Source organism: Aristolochia californica, unplaced genomic scaffold (assembly GCF_029961685.1).
Source record: "Aristolochia californica isolate CCGP_79_NKW_82.1479 unplaced genomic scaffold, dmAriCali1.0.hap1 SCAF_14, whole genome shotgun sequence".
Classification (NCBI taxonomy): Eukaryota; Viridiplantae; Streptophyta; class Magnoliopsida; order Piperales; family Aristolochiaceae; genus Aristolochia; species Aristolochia californica.
In genome coordinates this window covers 22,413,509-22,434,410 of record NW_027181815.1, presented here as the reverse complement: position 1 = coordinate 22,434,410, position 20,902 = coordinate 22,413,509, and the positions used below count along the sequence as shown (strand labels likewise).

The window sequence follows — 20,902 nt, the reverse complement described above, 5'->3', positions numbered from 1 at the left end:
AGGCCGGTAGGGCGTCGTTGTCGTCGTCGTCTGTGGCAATGGTGGTAGTCGCGTGTTCGTAGAATGCTTCAGCATGTGTGCCAAGAATCTTCAAGCGGTGTTGAATGGTGTTCAAACAGTAAGTCCAGGAAAAAAAATCATGAGAGGTGTTAGACCTTGACAAAATTGTGGTCGGAGCCGGGGTGGGAGACGAAGCTCGTTGTGAATCCGAAAGCGACGATGGAGCCTACCGTGGTGATGGATTTGATCAACCTTACAGAGAGAGCATGTGTTTGTTTATTGAGATGTTTGAACCTCGATGATGTCGTCGTTGGAGTTGGAAGCGATGATAAATTCTTCGGGATCGATAGGTATGGCTTTGATACCATAATAGAAATCTTATTTATTGATTTGATATAGAAAAAAATTACATATTTATTAGGGATTTTATCCCATTCAAATTATAGATCTTTCTCCTTATCAACAGATCTTCTCTTTTATCTTCAAATTTGATAGTTTCTTATCTTCAACATGATTTGAATATGTCGTGTTCTTCCGAAAAGGGGAAAGAAACCCTTGTTTCAAGAAAGGTTTCAAATGGGTTTCTTAGAAGCGCTACCAAGGACAATGGAAGAGGGTGACACAAACAACTTGTGGGTATTTGGTAGGTTGCCAATATAGATGCAGTCTTCAATGGCTCGTCAACGGTTTTGGCCATTCGGGAAGGAGACACAAACTAAAACTTGGGATAGAAGACGATGTTGGAAGAATAGCCCTTGTAGCGTGAGACTTGGAAAATCACGTCTTGATAGAAATTAGAAAGGAACGGGGGAGATATCATCTGGCAGAGTTTCAACCATTCTTCCCCATACTCTCCTTTCGGGTATGAAAATCATGGGAGTGTGTTTTTCTTTTTTCTTATTTAATAATTAATTTATTTTTAGTTTAATTTTTTTAAATATTTAATATAAATTGACTAATTTACGAGTTCAAATTAATAGAATCTGTTGAAAGTTTAAGAGAAAAAATAAATTTATTGATGGATTGTAAACTGGGTATATGAGGTTCCAATTATAATAGAGATAACACATAGAAACCAAAGAAATTTACTTGTCAAAGTCTAGTTACATCCAAAGTACAAGTCTTAGAAATCAACTAATACATGATTTGAGAATTAGTGAACTAAAACACCTCTTTTATAAAACTTTGTTCCTTAAGTGTGAGACTCTTTTTATCATGAGAGTTGTGTAGGATTCTTTCAAATTTGTTTCTTTAATACTTTCCCTCAAGTTGGAGTTACTAACTTTAACTTACAAAAAAAAGTTCATTTTAGCTTGCAAAAAATGTTTTTGGTCATCAATATTTAAATCTTCAACCGTCTTCGACATGACAAAATTCTTCGTCTTTTATTATCCCCCTTGGATATTCTTCATTGCTAGTCTTGTAAATTTTTTTTACCATAACTCGTGATCACTCTTTCATTTTCTAAGAGGTCTAACTTGCATAAAACAACTATAAGAGAATAAAACATTACTCCTTGCCAAACAATAAGACTCTATATACTTGTCAAAACAGTCTAAGTCTAAAAAAACTTCACTCAATTTTATAAGTGGACAAACCCAAGTTTAAAGAACTAACAAGAGATTACTCACTATTTAAAGGTAACTCAAAAAATATACCATTTGGGAGAAAAAGAAGAAACTTTACTCAAATTGGATATTGAGCGCACTCATTTTTTGCAAGAAGTAAGTTTTCAAGCATTGTTTCCAATTGATAAAAAGTAAAATATGATATTGATAGGAGAGGTACTATTGGATTTTCCACATAACTAACAACATGGTAGAACTATAAATGATACAATATAAATCACAACCCAAGAATTGACTGTAAGAGGTGGTTCCGGTCCACCTCTCTTGAGTAGGTTGGTTTTCCGCACTTAAAAGACTAGTCTTTTAGGTTGTATTGGTCAGCTTCTTATCATGGTATCAGAGCTAGGCATACCACGTCCCACCTTCGAATCCTGCAGGGAGTTGTAAGAGGTGGGGTGGGTGTCAGAGGTGGTTCCGGTCCACCTCTCTTGAGTAGGTTGGCTTTCCGCACTTAAAAGACTAGTCTTTTAAGTTGTATTGGCCAGCCTCTTGACATTGACCACTAAGTTGACCTTTAGATTTGATAACTCAACAAAAAATGAACTACAATATAATAGAATTTGACCAAAAAACAACTCTTGCCTTCTCTATGGTTTTAACACTCATAATATAGAAATACATGAAACTCACCACTCTAGTTATTTCCAATTTTTGTCTAATATCCTCTATTCCTTGTAGCAAAAATTAAGGAGATACCTTGACCTTTGAATATGACAACCAAACTTCCATATGAAATAACAGTTTGTCACACTAATTTTAAGTTGTGTGGTTCCACCTATGGAAAAAATACTCCTACACTTAATAGGAAACTTTAGTGATTATATATTAATTGATACTAAATCCATAGTTTATAAATTAAAGATGTCAAATCCACGATTTATAGTCTTTATGATGAAAATACCCTTAATTTCAGCCTAAAGAACATGTTACCCTGTAATGGAATACTATATTATGTATTACTATGATACTATGTTAAGCAGTAAAGAATAATTATGTTACTTTGTTGTAGAATACAATATTATGCAGATAGTTGTGGGTAGGGGTGGCATCGAGCCGAGCTTCAAGCCCAACCTCGTCTCGAACCTAAAATTGTTATCGAGCTCGAGCCCAAAAAATTTTAACTGAGTTCGAGCCGAGTTCGAGCTTCAACATACATTTAAAACTTACTAAAAAAAATATATCAATTAAATTGTATATAAAATTATGCATACATTTTACATAAAATTGGGCATGACCTCTAGATAAAATTGGGCATAACCTATATATATAATACATGTATAAGATTGGGCATGACCTCTATTTAAAATTGAGCATAATCTACGCATATAATTCTTGTATAAAATTCGGCATGACCTCTACTTAAAATTGGGCATAATCTATATACATAATACCTACATAAACACTCCATAAAATTGTCTATACATTCCATAAACACTCCATGAAATTGTTTATCCACTTCATACACTCCATAAAATAGTCTAAATACTCCATACACTGCATAACACTATGAATAAACTCAATGCAATAATCAAACACAACAAAATTAAATTGAGATATCACTATCAATTTACAATCACCCAAATAAAAACTATAAATCCATTATAAATTTACAAACTATAGTTGTTTCTCTTCATGCTAGAAAATAATATACATCCCTGCATGACCAAAATCTTCACCTATGACAAAAGCAAAAAAAATAAAATTAGTTATTGTCGGATAAAAAAAAACTCTTCAACTACTAGTTACTTAATGTCGTTAAAAATATTAAAATTACCATGATGAGAAAAACATGAAAAATCATGTAGCTGGTAGCATTATATCTACACTCTTCTTCTCGGGTTGTAATCATAAAATAAAATTTTAATAGATAAAACTAAAAAATATACTAAAAAATATCATAATAAATAATTAATCAAAGAAATTCACCTTTTGATTTTTCTTTACACCGTGAAGAGCCTGAACCCAATCACTGCCACAAAACAAAGCTTGAACTATAGTTGGTGCCAAGGAAGAATGATATGAGTCTATTACTCTACCACCAGCACTAAATGTAGACTCTGAAGCTACTGTGGATATGGGAATTACAAGGATGTTTGCTGCCATCTTAGATAATACCCGAAATTTTATATGATTCACTTTCCACCATTCTAAAACATCAAAATCATATTGTGAAGTTCCCTCACAACTATATACACCTTCTTCAAGATAAATTTTCAATCCTGACGTTGGTGAATTACCTACATCCACTTGTTTCACATAATTTATTAACTTTGACCAACCTGAACCTGATGAAGGCCTACGACATGTGGAAACAACCATAGAGCTAGTACTTGAAGCAATCTCTTCATTTCTAATATCCACATTATACAAGGATACATATTCATTATAGATCTCATATAAGGTGCATCGAACTAAATTTATATTCATTGTAGCTTCCTCCTTAGAATATATTTCTGGAAAACACATTTCGATCAACCTTAATTTGACCCTTGGATCCAAAACTGAAGCAACAACCATCAATAAATTGCATTCACCCCAGTACTTCTCAAATTTCTCTTTCATTCTACTAACCATTGTCCTAATAAAAATATTTTCATTTGTAGAATGAAAATTCAGAACTTCTTTTACCCTATATACCTCACCAAGGTACAAATTAGAAGTAGGGTAATCACTCCCATAAATTATATTAGTAATTGCATTAAAAACTTCTAGAATCTCACACACCATGTCAACCTATTCCCATTCATCAAGACTTGGCAAACAATCATAAGTTGGTTTTCTAACTTTAAATCTAGAGAATGCATCTTTGAATTTTAATACAGAAGACAACATGTCATAAGTGGAGTTCCAACGAGTTGGACAATCAATAACCAACCTCTTTGACCAAGTTCTAGTTGTTGTACAATTTTAGAAAAAGTACAAAGTCTAGCCTCAGACAGATTTATGAATTTGACACTCTCACGCACATTATCAATGATATCCTTAATCTAAACAAGACCATCTTGGACTAATAAATTCAAAATATGAGTACAACAATACACATGAAACAACTTTCCACCACAAACCAAATTTTTTTTCCTTGAAAAATCTTCTTTCAAAACTCTCATACAAACATCATTATATGCAGCATTATCAACTAAAATACTAAAAACTTTATTTTTTATCTCCCACTCTTTCAAACACTTATAAATAGCATATGCTATATCAACGCCACGAGGAGGAGGAGGAACATGCACAAAACTCAAGACTCGTTTTTGTAGCTTCCAATTACTGTCAATAAAATGCCCAGTAATAACCATGTATTCAATCTTTTGATTTTGGGATTTCCAAAGATCCGTGGTAAGACTAATCTTGTTAATCTCTTTTAACAAAAATTTTAATTTCTTTTTCTCTGCCTCATTCACCTCCATATACTCCTTCTTAATGGTCTTACGAGATATTTTCTCATAATTCATATTTGCCATATTCATTACAAAATTAAATCCCTCCTCTTCTACTATCATGAATGGATGCTCATGCATAAGAATCCAATGAACAATGAGTACTCTCATTTTAGCTTGATCATATTTTCTTCCAAAATCCATAAAAGGAAGTCCAGATGAACTCTGATCAACATTAGACCCCACTCCTACTGGGTGAAAGTTTCAGGTTTTTTGTTTTCTCATTGCCACTTTTCTACTAGGGCAATGTTTCAAATGTCGACTCATATGTGTGGTCACTCCACTACTAATAACACTCAAATTGATTTTACAATGAACACATTGAGCCTTTTTTGTACCATTAAGTGATACTTCTTTGAATTCCAACCACACATGAGACTTTTTTTGTCTTTTTTAAGTATGGGTAGAGTCACCTTCATCCTCATTTATGGTAATTTTATCTGGGCCCACTTCTATGACAGTGGGTAGTGACTTTGGTGGAGTTGAGTCACTATTTATGGCCAAACTAGAACTAGTGTTAATTATTGCTGTCAATTGAGGAGGTGTTGACATTCTACTTCTACAAAAAAAAAAAATTATAAATTAAAAACATAAAGAAAAGAAAGCAATCCAAATAACAAAGATCCTACACATAATTTAAGATACTTATCAGCAATAAGGAGAACAATGCCTACGAAGATTAACAATTCTAGGGGGAACACTTTAATGATATTGACAGGAAAAGACGAAGCAAGATTATCGAAAGATTCAAAAGTGCTGAAGTAGGAACTTGTATGTACCTCCTTAGGGAGGTTTCTACATTAACTACAACTTCATAATACAATATCCTAAAATAAAATCACCCAAACACCCCTAACCTTTAACATTCTTACAAAATTACCCAAATACCCCTAACCTTTAACTTTCTTATATCTCTAAAAAAAATATATAAGAGGTCGTCATTATTCTGTTATATCTGGATGATTTATTTTTCAATTACTCTCTCTCTCCCTATTTTTAAGGAGTCTATTATTAGGCCTAATCTTATTTTATCAAACTTGTCTATTCTTAGAGGAAGGTACGTGACGTTGTGACAATCGGGAACGACCCTTGTCTTTCAATGTATCGGGGTCTCTTCGAGCCTGTAGCCCTGCACCCAATAGTTTCCAGTCCAATATACTGATCCTTTTTTTATATTTAAATTTAAAAACTTCTAAGAGAAGGAAATAAGCACACCAACATTCTCTTCTAATATTCTAATGAAATTTAACCTCAATACCAAGAAATTAATGATAAGAATGAAAAAAAAATCCAACACTTACAGAAACAGAAAGAGTGTTTGCCGTTCGGGGATATCTCCGAAAGCCTTTCCAAGAATGAAGGAGCACTGCTAAAACGAAGCGAGAGTTAGAGATTTTGTAGGGTTAGGTCGGCGACAAAAAAAAAATAGAACATTAAATAAAAATCTTACCTCCAGTCGGACATATCAATTCAACAAAATATTGGGTCTAAAAATAAAATTTTTGTACTGTATTCCGAATTATTCTATTCTGATTTGTATGATGAATACATGCTTACTAGACTTGTTACTAGTCTAACATAATAGAATTGGGTTGAGTTCCATATGCATAAAAAAAGAGTTTTGTTATGGTTGTTCTATGGGCCACAATGACAGTGGTATTAGACCAGAATATAATGGGGAAATTGCAATACTTCCTCTTTGAACAGTCAAGAGGGAAATACAAATAAAAAAATAGGGGTTGGTTGCTCCTCATCGTAATATCCATAATTATGGTAAGAGTGGGTTCATCGAAATCGAATATTATATTTAGGAATAGGAAGAGTTCGACGAACAACGATTTCCGCGAGAAAATCATGCTGAAACAACATAGAAAATGGTAGAGTAGTATGGGTTTCACAGGCAGCAAGACGGAATGGAAGAGACGGGACTCTCTTTCCCAAATTTTTTCCAAATCCCCCTAATTCCCGAATCACCACTCGTTAAGTTAACGAGCTGGCGAGCCAAACCTGGCTCTGCTCGAGTTTGGCTCGTTAATCTAAACGAGCCAATTTTTGATCTCTAGCTCGGCTCGAGCTCAAGATATAACTAATCAAACCGAGCTGGCACTGAGCTGAACTCGAGCTGCTCGCGAGCTGACTCGGTTCAAAACCACCCCTAGTTGTGGGTAGGAAACAAGAGCATTTTTGTCCCAAAGATTATGAATTGTAAAATTCAAATCTTTGATATATGAATTGTGGATTTAACATCAATTAATATATAATCCATAAAATTTTCTAAAATCTTTTACGTCATTTCAGTGCATCCGTTTCATTAGACTTCTTACCAACCCCATGTTTACTTTATCCTCATTGAGCGTTTTTTATTTGGTCAATTTACATATTTTATATTCAATGGTGTTAAATCTATAATTCGTATATCAAAGATGTAATATTTATGATTCATATTTTTTAGACAAAAATGTCCTTATTTTTTATTCTTAACTATCTCATAACATAGGATTATGATAGTGCATAACATAATATTCTATTAGATAATAATATAATAATAATTATTTAACATAATATTATAATAATACATAACATAGTACTCCATTATAGAGTAGTTATTTCTTAAAAGATATCTTAGGTTAGGCTTGAAACACATACATTTTTCTACAATGGAATATTATGTTATACACTATCATAATCTTATGTTATGTGATAAACATAGAGTGAAAATATGGGTACTTTTATCCCAAAGAATATGAATCATAAATATAACATCTATAACATTTATGATGTATGAATCGTAGATTTAATATTATTGAATATAAATCCTGTAAATTTTCCTTTATATTATTGAATATAAATCCTATAAATTTTTCCTTTATTAATTGGTAACTGGGTTGAACCGGCCCGATGTAAATTTTTCTTGCACGTATCTCTTTACTGGATCGTTTAGGTCTCTTCCCTTCCCGTTTCCTTGGCTCCGTGCTTCTTTCTCTGGTTCTCTCCTTTCGTGTTGTCGCTTGAAGTCTCCGCCTCTTTGAAGAACCCACAAAAAGGATGCAAGGAAGCGAAGATGTCAGCATTGAAGAACTGGCCTCAAATTTATCGACGTACAAAGATCAACTTGCCCAGGTAAAGTTCATCTTTTAGACCGACTGATAGATTTATTGGATTCTCGGGTAACAGTTACAAGTCCCTGAAGTGATTGTTGATTTGGTATTCATTTTATGGATGATAACTATTTCCCTCTAGTCCTGTGTTTGATTTACTACCATGTTCGTTCCTAAGGGCTTTATGTTATTCAGCCTTAATTTAGTTATTATGTCTAACCTTTACTGCAAGTCCAATTTTTGACCTTCGAAAGTTGGTTTTGGATTAAAAGCTGGTGTTAGTGGTGGAGTAACTTTAAGTCTCTCCCTATTGCATTCTAATTTTGAATTTTTTTTTATCTATTTCAGTTTATTGTGTCCTAAAAAATTCATGAATATGCTTTTCTTTCTTTATTATGACTTGCTGTTTCTTTTGCCAACTTTTGCCTTCCTGATGTGTTTTTTAATTTTAATTTTTATGGGCTTGCAGGTTATAAAACTATTAGTTGATGAACCTGGAAACTCGGAATATCTTGATATGGAAAGAGAGCTTGAAGAGGTAATCAGCGCCATATTTTTCATTCTCTGTGTAGTACAGAATCCATGTCACCTCGTTACTTGCTTATACTCGGTATCAGCGTTATAAGTGTTAGTCCTACTGTCTATGTTAAGAGAAATTCAAAAACCAGAATTAATTAATGGAATTTCTAGACTAGGGTGTCTTATGTTCTCTTTTAAAGGAATCATCAACATGCTGTTCAAGCAGGGCAGCACGATACAGCTGCATGCAGGCAGGAGACTTCTCACGGCGTTATTGTTTTTATTTTTTGCTTTGAAAAGGTGAGAAGAGTGCTTTTCTTGAAAAATAGCCACATGGTTAAGACAGAGATTGAAGAATTTTCTGATAAAAAAAGAGCTATATGTGGAAAATGCGGCTTTCTGAAGATGCCCATCACCCCTATTTTGGTTCCTGTGCAGGTTCTCTGTGTCCTGATGGCCTGCCTGCTTGCTACTCCCTGATTTCAGATGTTCACGACTGAGATTCTAAGTTTGAAATCTGGATCTAAATTCATTGCTTTAGAAAAAAGAAAGTTGGTTTCTTTTGTTTGTTATTTGTTTGGTTGATTCTGTTGAATATTGTCGGCCTGCAGGTTATTGCTTTGACAGAGGAACTTTTAGCAACAGCAAAGCAAGCTCATTTGTCTGGAGTGAGTCCTGATATAGATGGAGATTTGTCTCCTAATCAGCAGAAATCTGTTGTATCGCCCACGATTGAAATGGTGAACTTTGTAAAAGCTTTTCTCTTACTTATTTATGAAATTTGAAATTTGCCTCTATTACTCTTATTCAAGCTCTAGGGTTATCAGAAAAAGAAATAGTAGATTCGGATGATGGTCATTTTCGTATGATTTTTAACTCTCAATGAGTGAAATGAAATACAAAATTGTGTCCTCTATATTTACAATTAAACAAGAAAAAAGGGCAGCAAAATCTGAAGTTCTTTGTTGATAAAGGAAGTGACTTTTCTTGGTTATACTTTCTATTGAAAGCAATATCTGATACTTATATTTCACCATGTCACGGATCCTTTTCTATATAACTGGAGATTAGAATGGTTGCAGGTTGTGTGGAAAAGTGTGTAATGATATGGTTTGTCCATTTTTTTGCCGAACCTAGTTGAGCTGTCTTTAACTAATTATAAATTTGAATGGTCACACAAATATTTTTTAAGTTGGCTAGATGTCTCAGAAACCTCCATTCTTCTTTTGGTTTTTAAGTTTAATTGGAGTGATGTGGTGGAATGAAAGGTGTAATGTCAGAATTAACTTTGAGTTTGTGCTTATACACACATTAGCAGCCTCTATTTCTGTACACGCTGGTTTTTGGCTTTGTATGTATATTTTCTCATGCTTTCTTAGTTATATATGTTTTGTTTGACTCAGTTTGCTTAGGGAGTATTTCTTATAGTGAATTCTAATTCACTACTACATTCTCTCTATTCTTTTCTGGTGTTCATTTTTGTCCTTTTCTAGATATCAAGCAATTCGTTTGAAACATACAAGAGGTTACCTGTTGGCTCAAAGATTCAAGCTGTTTGGAGTGAGGATGGAGATTGGTATCTACTAATTCACAAAAATTTTGTACAGTATAGACTTGTTTTATGTATAGGTTTTGCATTCTCCTACTTTTTTCTTACATCTTGATTTAGTTTGAATGTTTAGGTATGATGCAACAATTGAGGCTATCACTCCAAATGGATACTTTGTCAGCTATGATGAATGGGGAAATAAAGAAGAGGTATTTTATCTTGTTATGTAGGTTATTGGTAGAAGGTTTGACAATTATATCAGTGAAAGCATTTTAAAAAAAATTTAGTTTGCTTTTTTTTTTTTTCATTTTCAAAACAAAATTGTAGACACCGAATGAAATTGAGTTTGGAAGAAATAGAGTAGGGAGAGGGAAGCAGCCAAAGTGAGGGCTGCGTGAATCAGTCTCAAAAGCACGAGTCTGATCCCTTTTTAATAATTCACTTGTGATTTTACATCAAAGGACAATAATGCCCCTAAGTACACACATATACACTCACTCAATATACATCTGAATGCAATGTGACTTGAAACATAAATACATGATAGGTAGTCTAGCTAGCTGTGAACATATGACACCTATATGAGATAGAGAAATGACCAAAATACCCTTGTACCAGTATTCTAATACTCCTCAAGCTAGAGATTAAATGTCAAAAAGTCTCACCTTGTCACAAAATTCGTAGTGTCAATGCCTTCCAAGGGGCTTTGTGAACACATCTCCAAGTTGTTTTGAAGACTTTACACAGGGAGTGACCACTTTCTCTTGCATGACAACATCTGTAATGAAATGGCAACCAATTTCTTATGTGTTTAGTCCTTTTGTGGAATGTTGGTTGCTTGTTATGAATATTGCAGCATGATTGTCATATTTCATAACCATAGGTTCTGGAATGGGAAATCCAAACTCAACAAGAACTGACTTTACCCACTTAAACTCACTATGTGAGCCATTGCTCTATACTCTCCCTCGGCATTAGATCTAGCCACTATAACTTGTTTCTTACTCTTCCAACTCACCAAGTTACCTCCAACAAAACAATAGTAACTAGTGTTGGATTTCTTGTCCGTTTTGCACCTAGCATAATCTGCATCAGAATATTCAAACACATCAATTTTCTCATTCCTAGTGTACAGTAAGCCTTTCCTAGGAGCGTCATTCAAATTATTTAAAATTTTCTGTGTACCTTCTAAATGTATCAGTCTTGGGTTTTCCATGAACTGACTCACTACTCCCACTGCAAAGGATATAACAGACCTAGTAATTGTAGCATAAAACGTCTATATTGTGTCTTGTCGTTAAGCACATGGCTATGAGAGTCATGAAGATTAGCATTGACTTCCATGGGAGAATCCACTAGTCTAGCACCCAAGAGACCATACTTTTTCAATATATCTATAATATACTTCCTTTTAGAAAGAACAACACACCTTTCTTACTTCAAGCCACTTCAATGCCAAAGACATATTTTAACTGTCCTAAATCCTTAGTTTGAAAATGTGTGACCAAATACTTTTTTACCTCAATTCCTTCCAAGTCATTCTCAGATAAGGCAATATTGTCAACATGAACAACTAAGATAACAATACGAGTCTTCCTTTTCAACAAGAACACTTTGTGACCCACTTTTCGGAGCATCTGATTGTAGGATGTCATTGGGTCCACACAATTAAGTATAAGGCTAATGGGACTATTGATCGATATAAGGTCAGATTTGTAGCCAAGGGCTATAAATAGACCTTTGACATTGATGTGTTTAAAACTTTTTCATGTGTGGCTCGACTTACTTCAATTTGTATTTTGGTTTCAATAGCAGTTAACAAAGGGTGGCCACTCTTTCAACTAAATGTCAAAAACATGTTTCTGTATGGCGACTTAAAGGAGGAAGTATATAGAAAACAAATTGTTGGATATGTTGCTCAAGGGGAGATAGAAAGTGTGTTGGTTAAAGAAAGCTACTTATGGACTTAAACAAAGTCATAGAGCGTGGATTGAAAAATTCAGTATTGTGGTGGAGTTTAGGTTTTATAGAAGTCACTGTGATCACTGTAGTACAAAAGATATTAACATGGGCGTCAAACTGATTTTTTATTTCATTAATGAAAGTGACAAATACATCAAAGTCTTTAGACTTTTGTTAAACACTTAGCCAATACTACCTAAAAGACCGGCCTGGTAGGTAGCGGAAAGCCAAGTACTTAACCCAGGACCATAAAATCACATCCCACCTTCACGAGCCGATGACCACGGCGGTCCACTCTAGCGACAACCCACTCTAGCGACGGCCTACTCTAGCGACGGCCCACTCTAGCGACACCAAGAGGTCGCCCCTTCCGCTAGGTCGCCCCCTCCGGGATTCAAACTCGCGACGTGGGTGCCTGCTCTGATACCAAATGTTAAGCACCTAGCCAATACTATCCAAAAGACCGGCCTGGTGGGTAGCGGTAAGCCAAACACTTAACCCAAGGATCATAACAATACTCCCACCGTTATGAGCTGACGTCCACGGTGGCCCACTCTAGCAGCCTACTCTAGCGACCCGGATTGCCTTTTTGCGCTACACAGGTCTCTAGGTTGCCCCTTCCGGGATTCGAACTCGCAACCACGGTATAACTCTGATACCAAATGTTAAACACCTAGCTAATACTACCCAAAAGACATGCCTGGTAGGTAGCAGAAAACCAAGTACTTAACCCAGGACCATAACAACTTTTCCCAAAGCAGACACAACCATGTGAGTCTATTTAAAATCAAATGGATTGGGGACCGACTCTGCATGGACCCCATACATCTGTATGAATTAACTCAAAAACATGCTAATGGTGACTATGACTAATTGAAAAACTAGTTCTATGATGTTTTCTAAGTTGACATGATTCACAATCAAAAGAAATATCCACTGATAAAGATGGAGTTTAGCTGGTGACGGATGCCCCAAACGCAAGTATTATAGGAGTGGAGATTCCTTAGCTGTAAGTGCCATATTTTGTGGAATAAAGATGTCATCCAGCAAATAGACCCGCTCTTCTCATGTCTGAAACCAATTGTCCTCTTCGTTTGCAAGTCTTGAAACACACAAGAAGTTGGAGAAAAGTTATTGAACAATTCAGAGACTTATTTATATGACTGATAGGTAGTAATTAAAAGAAAATAAGCAGCAAAAAAGATTGAACTCAATGATATCTGAGGTGTGGTATGTACAATACCCTCCCCTAAATTGGGGAGGTGGACCCATCAGCTAAAGTAATAGGACTGAGAAAGGTTAATAGACTGAAACAAAGGCCAAACCTGACATGTGGGTAAATGCTCCTAAATCAATGACCCAGGAGGGAGAGTGAGACATATGCAAGTGCTAGCATACCTGTGTTTGCCAGCATGGCACTTGTTGAGGTAGAGGTATTCGGCTTAGTGGTAGTAGAAGCGTTAGAAGTGGTGGTCAATTGACTAAGTCTCTGAAGTAACAATTGAATCTCCTCTTGAGGACTAGAATGGAAAGTCGAAGCACAATTTGTCATCATGGAGTTGACCCATGTAGGCTTTCCAAAATTTTCCCAACATTTGTTAGAAAAACAGTTTTGTCCTCTCATAGTGGACACACTTCCTATCCCTTTTGTCATTACAACCATGACCTCGAGTAGAGGAATTTTTTTTCACGGCCTCTACTACTGCTCTCACGACCTTGGGCCTCTAGTTTACTATAGGACGAGTTGAGGTTGCAAGAAGTTCCATCAAAAGGTCGTGTATCTTTCTTACTTTTACCTACCACTACACCTTTTGCCTTAATGACTTGGTTAAAGGCTTGCTCAAGTGTAGTTACATCATCATTTGCTAGCAGCTGTGCTCTTAGAGCATCATATTCAAATCTCATATCACCAAGGAATCTAGCAACCTGAATCTTGTTTTTCTCTTTTCGAATGTCATCAACAATCGTAGTGAAAGGATGGAAGGTGCTCATTCTTGCAACACATCCCTCATCTCTGTAAAGTAGTCAGTGATTGATTGGTCACTCCGCATATTGAAATACCAAACATAAAGTTTATATATGCAAAAAAAATTGCTCTTCTGGGACAAAATGGAAGCCAGTGTAGTCCACATCTCCTTGGCTATCCCACAACTCAAGGTCTTATCACTAAAACAGGACTCCATGCCATTAACTAACCGAGTCATGACTTGATTATCTTTAGCCTCCCATCTTCAGTCATGGGACTAGGAGGATCATCCTTGATGTATTTTGCTTTTCTTTTTGCCTTGAGAAACATAAGAATTGAGTGGGACTAATTTACATAGTTGGATCTATTCAACTTAAGTGAGGTAATCTGTATGGGGTGAGAGTCCAGGTCTTCAAGGGTTTAAGTGCAATAACCTGTTTGCCGGAATCTGCCATTCAATCCTCCAAATCCAAAATATCAATAACCTAAATCCACCCAGATAAGGTCATGTTGGTCTCACACTATGAAATTAGGGCACAGATCAAGCAGCAATAACACATACTATCTTCTATTCTGTCATCAAATATCTTCCATGACGTAGGCATGGAAGGGATGACATAGACACAGTGATGGTTGCGCAAGTAAAGTGGAAGCAAAAAAGTATCAATTAAGCCCTCTGAGGGCAGTAGGGCATAATAACTGCTCAGCTAGCAGTAATGTCCATCAACCAAATGATTATTGCAGGAGAAAAGAAGAAACAATGAAGTTTTACCCTACTGGGAGAGAAATCGATTTGAGCCCTTTCTGTGGGGTTGAGAAAATCTATAGAGAGATCCCAAAACGTGAAGAACTTCCCAAAATCGATGTCTATTGCTCTTATACCATGTAAGCTGAAGAAGGAATAAGAGGGAGGAGAGGGAAATAGAGGGAGAAGGAGAGAGAGGGAAGCAACTAAATTAAGGGCAGCATGAATCAGTCTCCAAAGCACGAGTCTGATCCCTTTAATAATTCACGTAAGTGAGTTTGCATCAAAAGGATAATAATACCTCTAAGTACGCAAACACTTATAGTTCACCCAATATACATCAGAATTCAATGAGAATTGAAACATAAATACATGATAGGTAGTATCGCTAGCTGTGAACATATGACACCCATATGAAATGGGGAAATGACCAAAATACTGCTAACCAGTATTCTAACAAAAAGTAATGAAGAAAGATGCAGAGATGAACATATAGAGCTTTGCCCAGACAAAAGGAAAAGAGAAGTTACAATGACCATAATGCCCCTCTTTTGCACTCACTAAACTAACTATTAATATGTAATGATGCTGTAAACATAAGAAATTATTGTTATGAAGTTATTGTCTAAAATACTAGAGAGAGACAATTACAATTATACCCTTAACACTTAATTAGCAAATAACCTAGACATATTACGTTTCTCAACACTCCCCCTCAAACTGGAGCTTGTATATTGAATACTAAAGTTCAAAAAGGGCAAGAGATTAATCAAGTAACGAGTTATCAAATAGCATGGCCTTGAATCTTTGCGAACACACACCCACAACAATAAAGTAGAGTAACATCTAAAGGTGTCTATTTTTTTCGTTCAGCTACCCCATTTTGTTGTGGAGTATAAACATAAGAAGTTTGATGTATAATACCATATCAATTAAAGCATAGAATTCAGAGAAAACTTATTATTTATATAGTCAAGTCCTCTATCAAATTATAGAACACTAATATGAGGTCCAAGTTGATAATTCATTTCGTTATAAAATAAATTGAATACATTCAAAGCTTCAGAGTTATCTTTCAACAAATAGACCCAAGCAACTCCCCAAGTATACAGTAGAATTCACTAGGCGTCTTAGTGCCCCCCTCAAAAGTTATATTCTTCATGTGGAGTGCTTGCCGTAATAAGATTCTCTCTACTGACAACCTTAGAATTCGTGGCCAACTCGGAGTTGACCCCATATGCCTTTTCTGCCATGCAAAGGAAGAAACTGTTAGCCACCTGCTTCTTTTGTGCCCTTTCTCTTGCGGGATTTGGACGTCAATTCTTAGCAAAATTGGGCTCCAACTTTGCTTCCCTGAGGACTTGACAGCCACCTGTCGTATGCTCGCTGGGACCCCTATCCCCAGTCTTGGGAAATTGATGATTTCTGCTTTATCCACATTCATCCCCTGGGGACTTTGACTGGAGCGAAATCAGCGTAGATTCAATGCCAAACTCAGCACTCAAGATAGAGTTATTGAAACCATCTCAGACAATATTACAACTTGGCTTCATTCTAGAAAGGCCTTCTCCCCTTTCTCTGGATCATCCATCAGGAATAATTGGAGAAGCCTAGCCCAGCTTCACCTCTCCTCGAAGCCTCCTGTCATTTGCGAATGGACCCCGCTTCCTGCCGAGTCCTTGAGCTGAATTTTGACGGCTCTTCTCTTGGTAACCCTGGCTTAGCTGGCTTTGGTGGCGTGATCCGTGATTCTCTTGGGAACCAATTCGTCTCTTTCTCCGGGCCGCTTGGTGTTGCAGACTCCACGATGGCTGAGCTTCAAAGCCTTCTCAATGGGCTTTGTGTTTTTCGTGATCATTGCTCCGGACCTGTCCTGATCGAGGGAGACCCTAAGGTGGTGATCGGTTGGTGCCAGAATGTCTTTTTTGAAATTTTGGATATTGTAAATCTCTTTAATTGTTTCTGGTCTCTCATTCCGAGATCAGCAAATTGTGTTTGATGCCCTAGCCAAGCAAGGAGCCTCCTTGCAATCTCTTGTTGTCAGGAGTTGACTCCTTCTGTTCTCTTAATAAATTCACATTTCATACAAAAAAAAAATCAATAAAGAGATAATATACTTAGAGACTGGGTATTCGACATGGGCGGCTCAAGCATCAAATTAGACTTACTCAAAAGGACACTCTTGTTACTGACTTGAGGGGATGGTGTAGGATAACAAGGACTTTAGGTTCTGGGGTTCTCTAATGACTCGGTTACCCACTTATGAAATGACTAAAATACCTTTGAAATTTAAACACTACTTATAGAAGATTCCATAATGGTTCGTAGCCATGGCATAATGAGAAAATTTTCTGATTTTCAATCCATAGGGAAAGGAGACGGAGGTGTTCACTAATACAGTGATACTTATTCTTTGTTCTCCAAAAGATTTCAACGACTCTAGCCCAGAACAAGTCATTCTACCATTTAACTTTACTCGTAGTAATACGAATCTCATCTTTTCTCTTCCCTTTCAGATTCTAGGAAGGGAGAAACCTTTGCTGTAGAACCTAGACTTGACTAGCTGGTTGCACTGTACCCTTTCCCTTGACTGTGTTTGCCCCCAAACATGGGAAGGGTAGCGCTTTGCCTCTTCGGGGAAAGAATCTTCTTCCCAAGATTGACAAATTTTTTTATTTTTAAATATTTTTTACCTGATGATGTCATCACCAATTCAATAGGTGGTCAGACCTGGTCATCTCATTGGTTTAGGTTTTATAACATTGTAAGTTACCTGACCAGAGCCATAATTTCACCAGAATAGTCAACTTTGCACCAAGGGGGGGTTAGTCAACTTGACGCAGGAGTTGAATTTCAACTGCATTACTCAGTTCATCTCTTGATGTTGTTAGTGGAGCACCAGCGTTCAAGTCATGTAGATGAATAAGATGAAATCCAAAAATCATCTCCACGGTTTAATTTCGGGAATCTGGTTTCTGCACTATTTTTGCGAATCAGGCAGATGAAGTGGCCGCCGTGCTTCAAACCCTCGTCAATTTTAATTTCTTTTGGCTCTCTCCCACAGTCTTCGCTCTCTCTCCCAGTCTTTGCTCTCTCGGTCTCCTTCTTCTCTCGTCTCTTCTTCCTTTGAAATTTTTTTTTCTCCCTCTCGGCCTCATCTCCCTTGTCCCTCTCGCTTCTCCTTTCTTCCTCACGACTTCCCTTTGCTTCTCCCTCTCTCTTCTCCCTCACTAGCGCTGGACAACCCCCCCCCCCTTCCTTCGTTCTGCGCCCATCGCCCGATGCCACACACCTGTGCAGCGCCATCGCCGCCGTTGTCCCTGCCCCTACCGCCGCTGCCACACCTAATCCCTCCCCCCGCGGGATTAAACAAACAAGCACTATTAACCAAAACATAAGCAACCAAATTCAGCCAACAGCAGCCTACTAGGATACTCTCCACCATGCACTCACCAAATCTTCTATAATAGAAACAACATCTAAATTTGACCAATAGAAACACATCAGCAGTGAGGCACATGTAGAAAGCCTATTTATTTATTTATTTATTCTAGTATTGACTAGTGGGATGACCATATATAACACAATTGCTCTGAGATATTGGCCAATTCCATAAAAAAATGGAGAATAACAATACCATTAATATCAAATTCTGAGTCACAGTTCGCGCCGGGATTCTTAGGGAGCTGGAGTGTGTCAGATCCTTCTCAACATGAGTAGTCGAAGTTAGGAGTTTTATTTTCCCAACTTCAACTATAAGATCTTTCTTGGCAATCAACCTATTTTAGATTATTCTACAAACATTCCCCTTCATGTCAATCTTAAATAAATGTAAAATGGGCTCAGATGTGGGCAATATAAATGGTATATAAACTACATGGGGCATGAATTTGGCCCAACAAATCAGATGCCCCGAGTACAGTGTTAATTTTGGGTATAGGTTGTGACTTGGGCCTTTCACTTAATGGTCACATTGGGGAAGGGGGGAGGGGAGGGTTAGCGTGTGAGGTCTTCAGTTCAAGTCTCACCAGGGTTTATAAGGGTAGTTGTCTGCATGTGTATTTAACATTCAAAAAAAGAAATTAGTATAGGTCCATCTCTAAAAGTTAGGAGACCTTTTTCCAACTTTAACTACTGGGTTTTTCCTGAGATTAGCATATATGGGATTAATTTTATTAACAAAAATATTGGTTTTTCTCTCACTTGTTAACTAGGGTGTAACTTGAGCTGGATTTTCATTTTTTTCTTTTTTGTCTAAGTTATCGTCTCTAATTCCCTGCAAACTTTTCTACAATATAGCAGTTCCTGTATAATCTTTTACAGTTTGGTTGATGTCTAATAATTTTAAGGTCAGGGTTTATACTTTTTTTAGGATCAAGAGATTTCTGTTGCTACTCTTCATTGGTCCTATTGAGTTTAATCTGGGATTTGACCATTTGTGTTCTTCGGTTGCTGTCTCTAGGTGGATCCTGCAAATATTAGGCCTATCGAAGAGGGAGTTGTTGATGCTTTGCTTGAAGCTGAGAAAGAAGCTGAAGCTACCAAACAAGCCATTAAACAAAAAATTGCACAAGCGGCTACTGTTGATTTCCAGTCCCGGAGCCTACCTGCTAAGCTACGTATAGAGCCTGGTGACCCCGAAGATGTGGTTAGTAGAGCTTGTTTTTCTTATACTGCTTTTGGGAAAGCCTTTGTTGTCATTGACATTCATCTTGTTCTGATTCAAAAATCATAGTTCGGACTTGCCATTGTCGAAGTTTAAAGTGGGATTATTGGACCTCTTCAATCATCTCCTTTATTGTCCATCTGAGTCGAGCTTTCATCATGGGTTGCATAATTGTGTCATCTTTACATTCATGAGGGCAAGCTTCTATTGGCAGTGATTATATTTTATTCAGGATGTAAATTGTATTACTAGATATTGTAGATCTTGGGATTTTAGCTGCAAGTTACTCATAAAAGATGTAGTGAATAATATATGAAAATACAAGAATGCGGTAGAAACTTTCATGCTTACTCTGCATCATTCACCTTTGTGACGTTTGCATTGCATTTCTAGCAAGGGTTAGTAGGCTATGAGTAGTCATCTGTGTTAAACGTTTTTTCTTTCTTGGGATGTTTAGAAAGCATACTTGGCTTTTCATATCTGTCTTCTGCTCAGTGGTCTCTCTCCTTTGTTGATTGCAAACAGGTTTTCTCTCTCAAGCTTGTTTAACCCTTTATCTCTGGGATTTGAATCATTCAAATGCCCTTTTTTTCTCTCTTTTTAAGGAGGATGATGATGGTATTTATCTAATGCTGAACTATGTTATTATTTCAGAAAACTGCAAAACGAAAGAAGATCCATGCTTTCAAGTCAAAGCTGCGTACTGAGCAACTTGAAGTTGCACAAAATAAGCGGCAGAATGCTTGGCAACAGTTTCAAACAACAAAAGGCAAAACTAAGAAGGTTACTTTTATTTCGAACTCTCTAGTTCCCAAATTTATTTAATTTTGACTTACTAATTATTTTTTACTCCATTACAGGTTGGCTTTTTCTCTGGTCGAAAGCGAGAGAGTATCTTCAAGTCACCCGATGATCCAAAGGGAAAGGTAGGCGTCACTGGCAGTGGGAAGGGATTGACAGAATTTCAAAAAAGAGAAAAACATCTGCATCTTAAAGGTGGTGGTGCTGTGGCTGAAACTGAAGATTAGTTTATATAGTTGGTCCCATTTTTCTTGTCGTGGATGGTAGCTGCCTAATCTAATTGGACCAGATTCAGGGCCCTCTAATTTTTCTGTATGTATAGGGTGGTCGCAGATGCCTAACTGTTACTTTCTTGCTGTAAAACATTCCTTCTGTATTTTACCTGACAATATGCACTTAAAGGAAGCTACTAAAATTTATTTATTTTTTATTTGTTGATGGTTGACAATCCTGTAAACTGCTAACACGGTGAAGGGTATGATAGAATTCTGAAGAGGCATATCATTATTTCAAGTGTGGGTAAGAAGA

The 20,902-nt window shown here is 36.6% G+C and overlaps 1 protein-coding gene across 1 annotated transcript; it reads left to right on the top strand.

Moving 5' to 3' along the window:
* The first annotated feature begins 8,034 nt into the window (after positions 1-8,034).
* LOC137950293 (uncharacterized) lies at positions 8,035-20,902 on the top strand. The gene is made up of 8 exons (XM_068796681.1): positions 8,035-8,188; positions 8,636-8,704; positions 9,297-9,425; positions 10,179-10,261; positions 10,368-10,443; positions 19,370-19,555; positions 20,228-20,356; positions 20,434-20,902. The coding sequence occupies exons 1-8, from the start codon at positions 8,114-8,116 to the stop codon at positions 20,599-20,601; spliced, it is 915 nt and encodes a 304-aa protein (XP_068652782.1). The 5' UTR covers positions 8,035-8,113; the 3' UTR covers positions 20,602-20,902.

Coding starts and splice junctions, on each gene's coding strand:
- LOC137950293 (XM_068796681.1), top strand. CDS start 8,114: ATGCAAGGAAGCGAAGATGTCAGCATTGAAGAACTGGCCTCAAATTTA. Junction 8,189..8,635: donor ACAAAGATCAACTTGCCCAG/GTAAAGTTCATC, acceptor ATGGGCTTGCAG/GTTATAAAACTATTAGTTGA. Junction 19,556..20,227: donor CTGGTGACCCCGAAGATGTG/GTTAGTAGAGCT, acceptor TTATTATTTCAG/AAAACTGCAAAACGAAAGAA.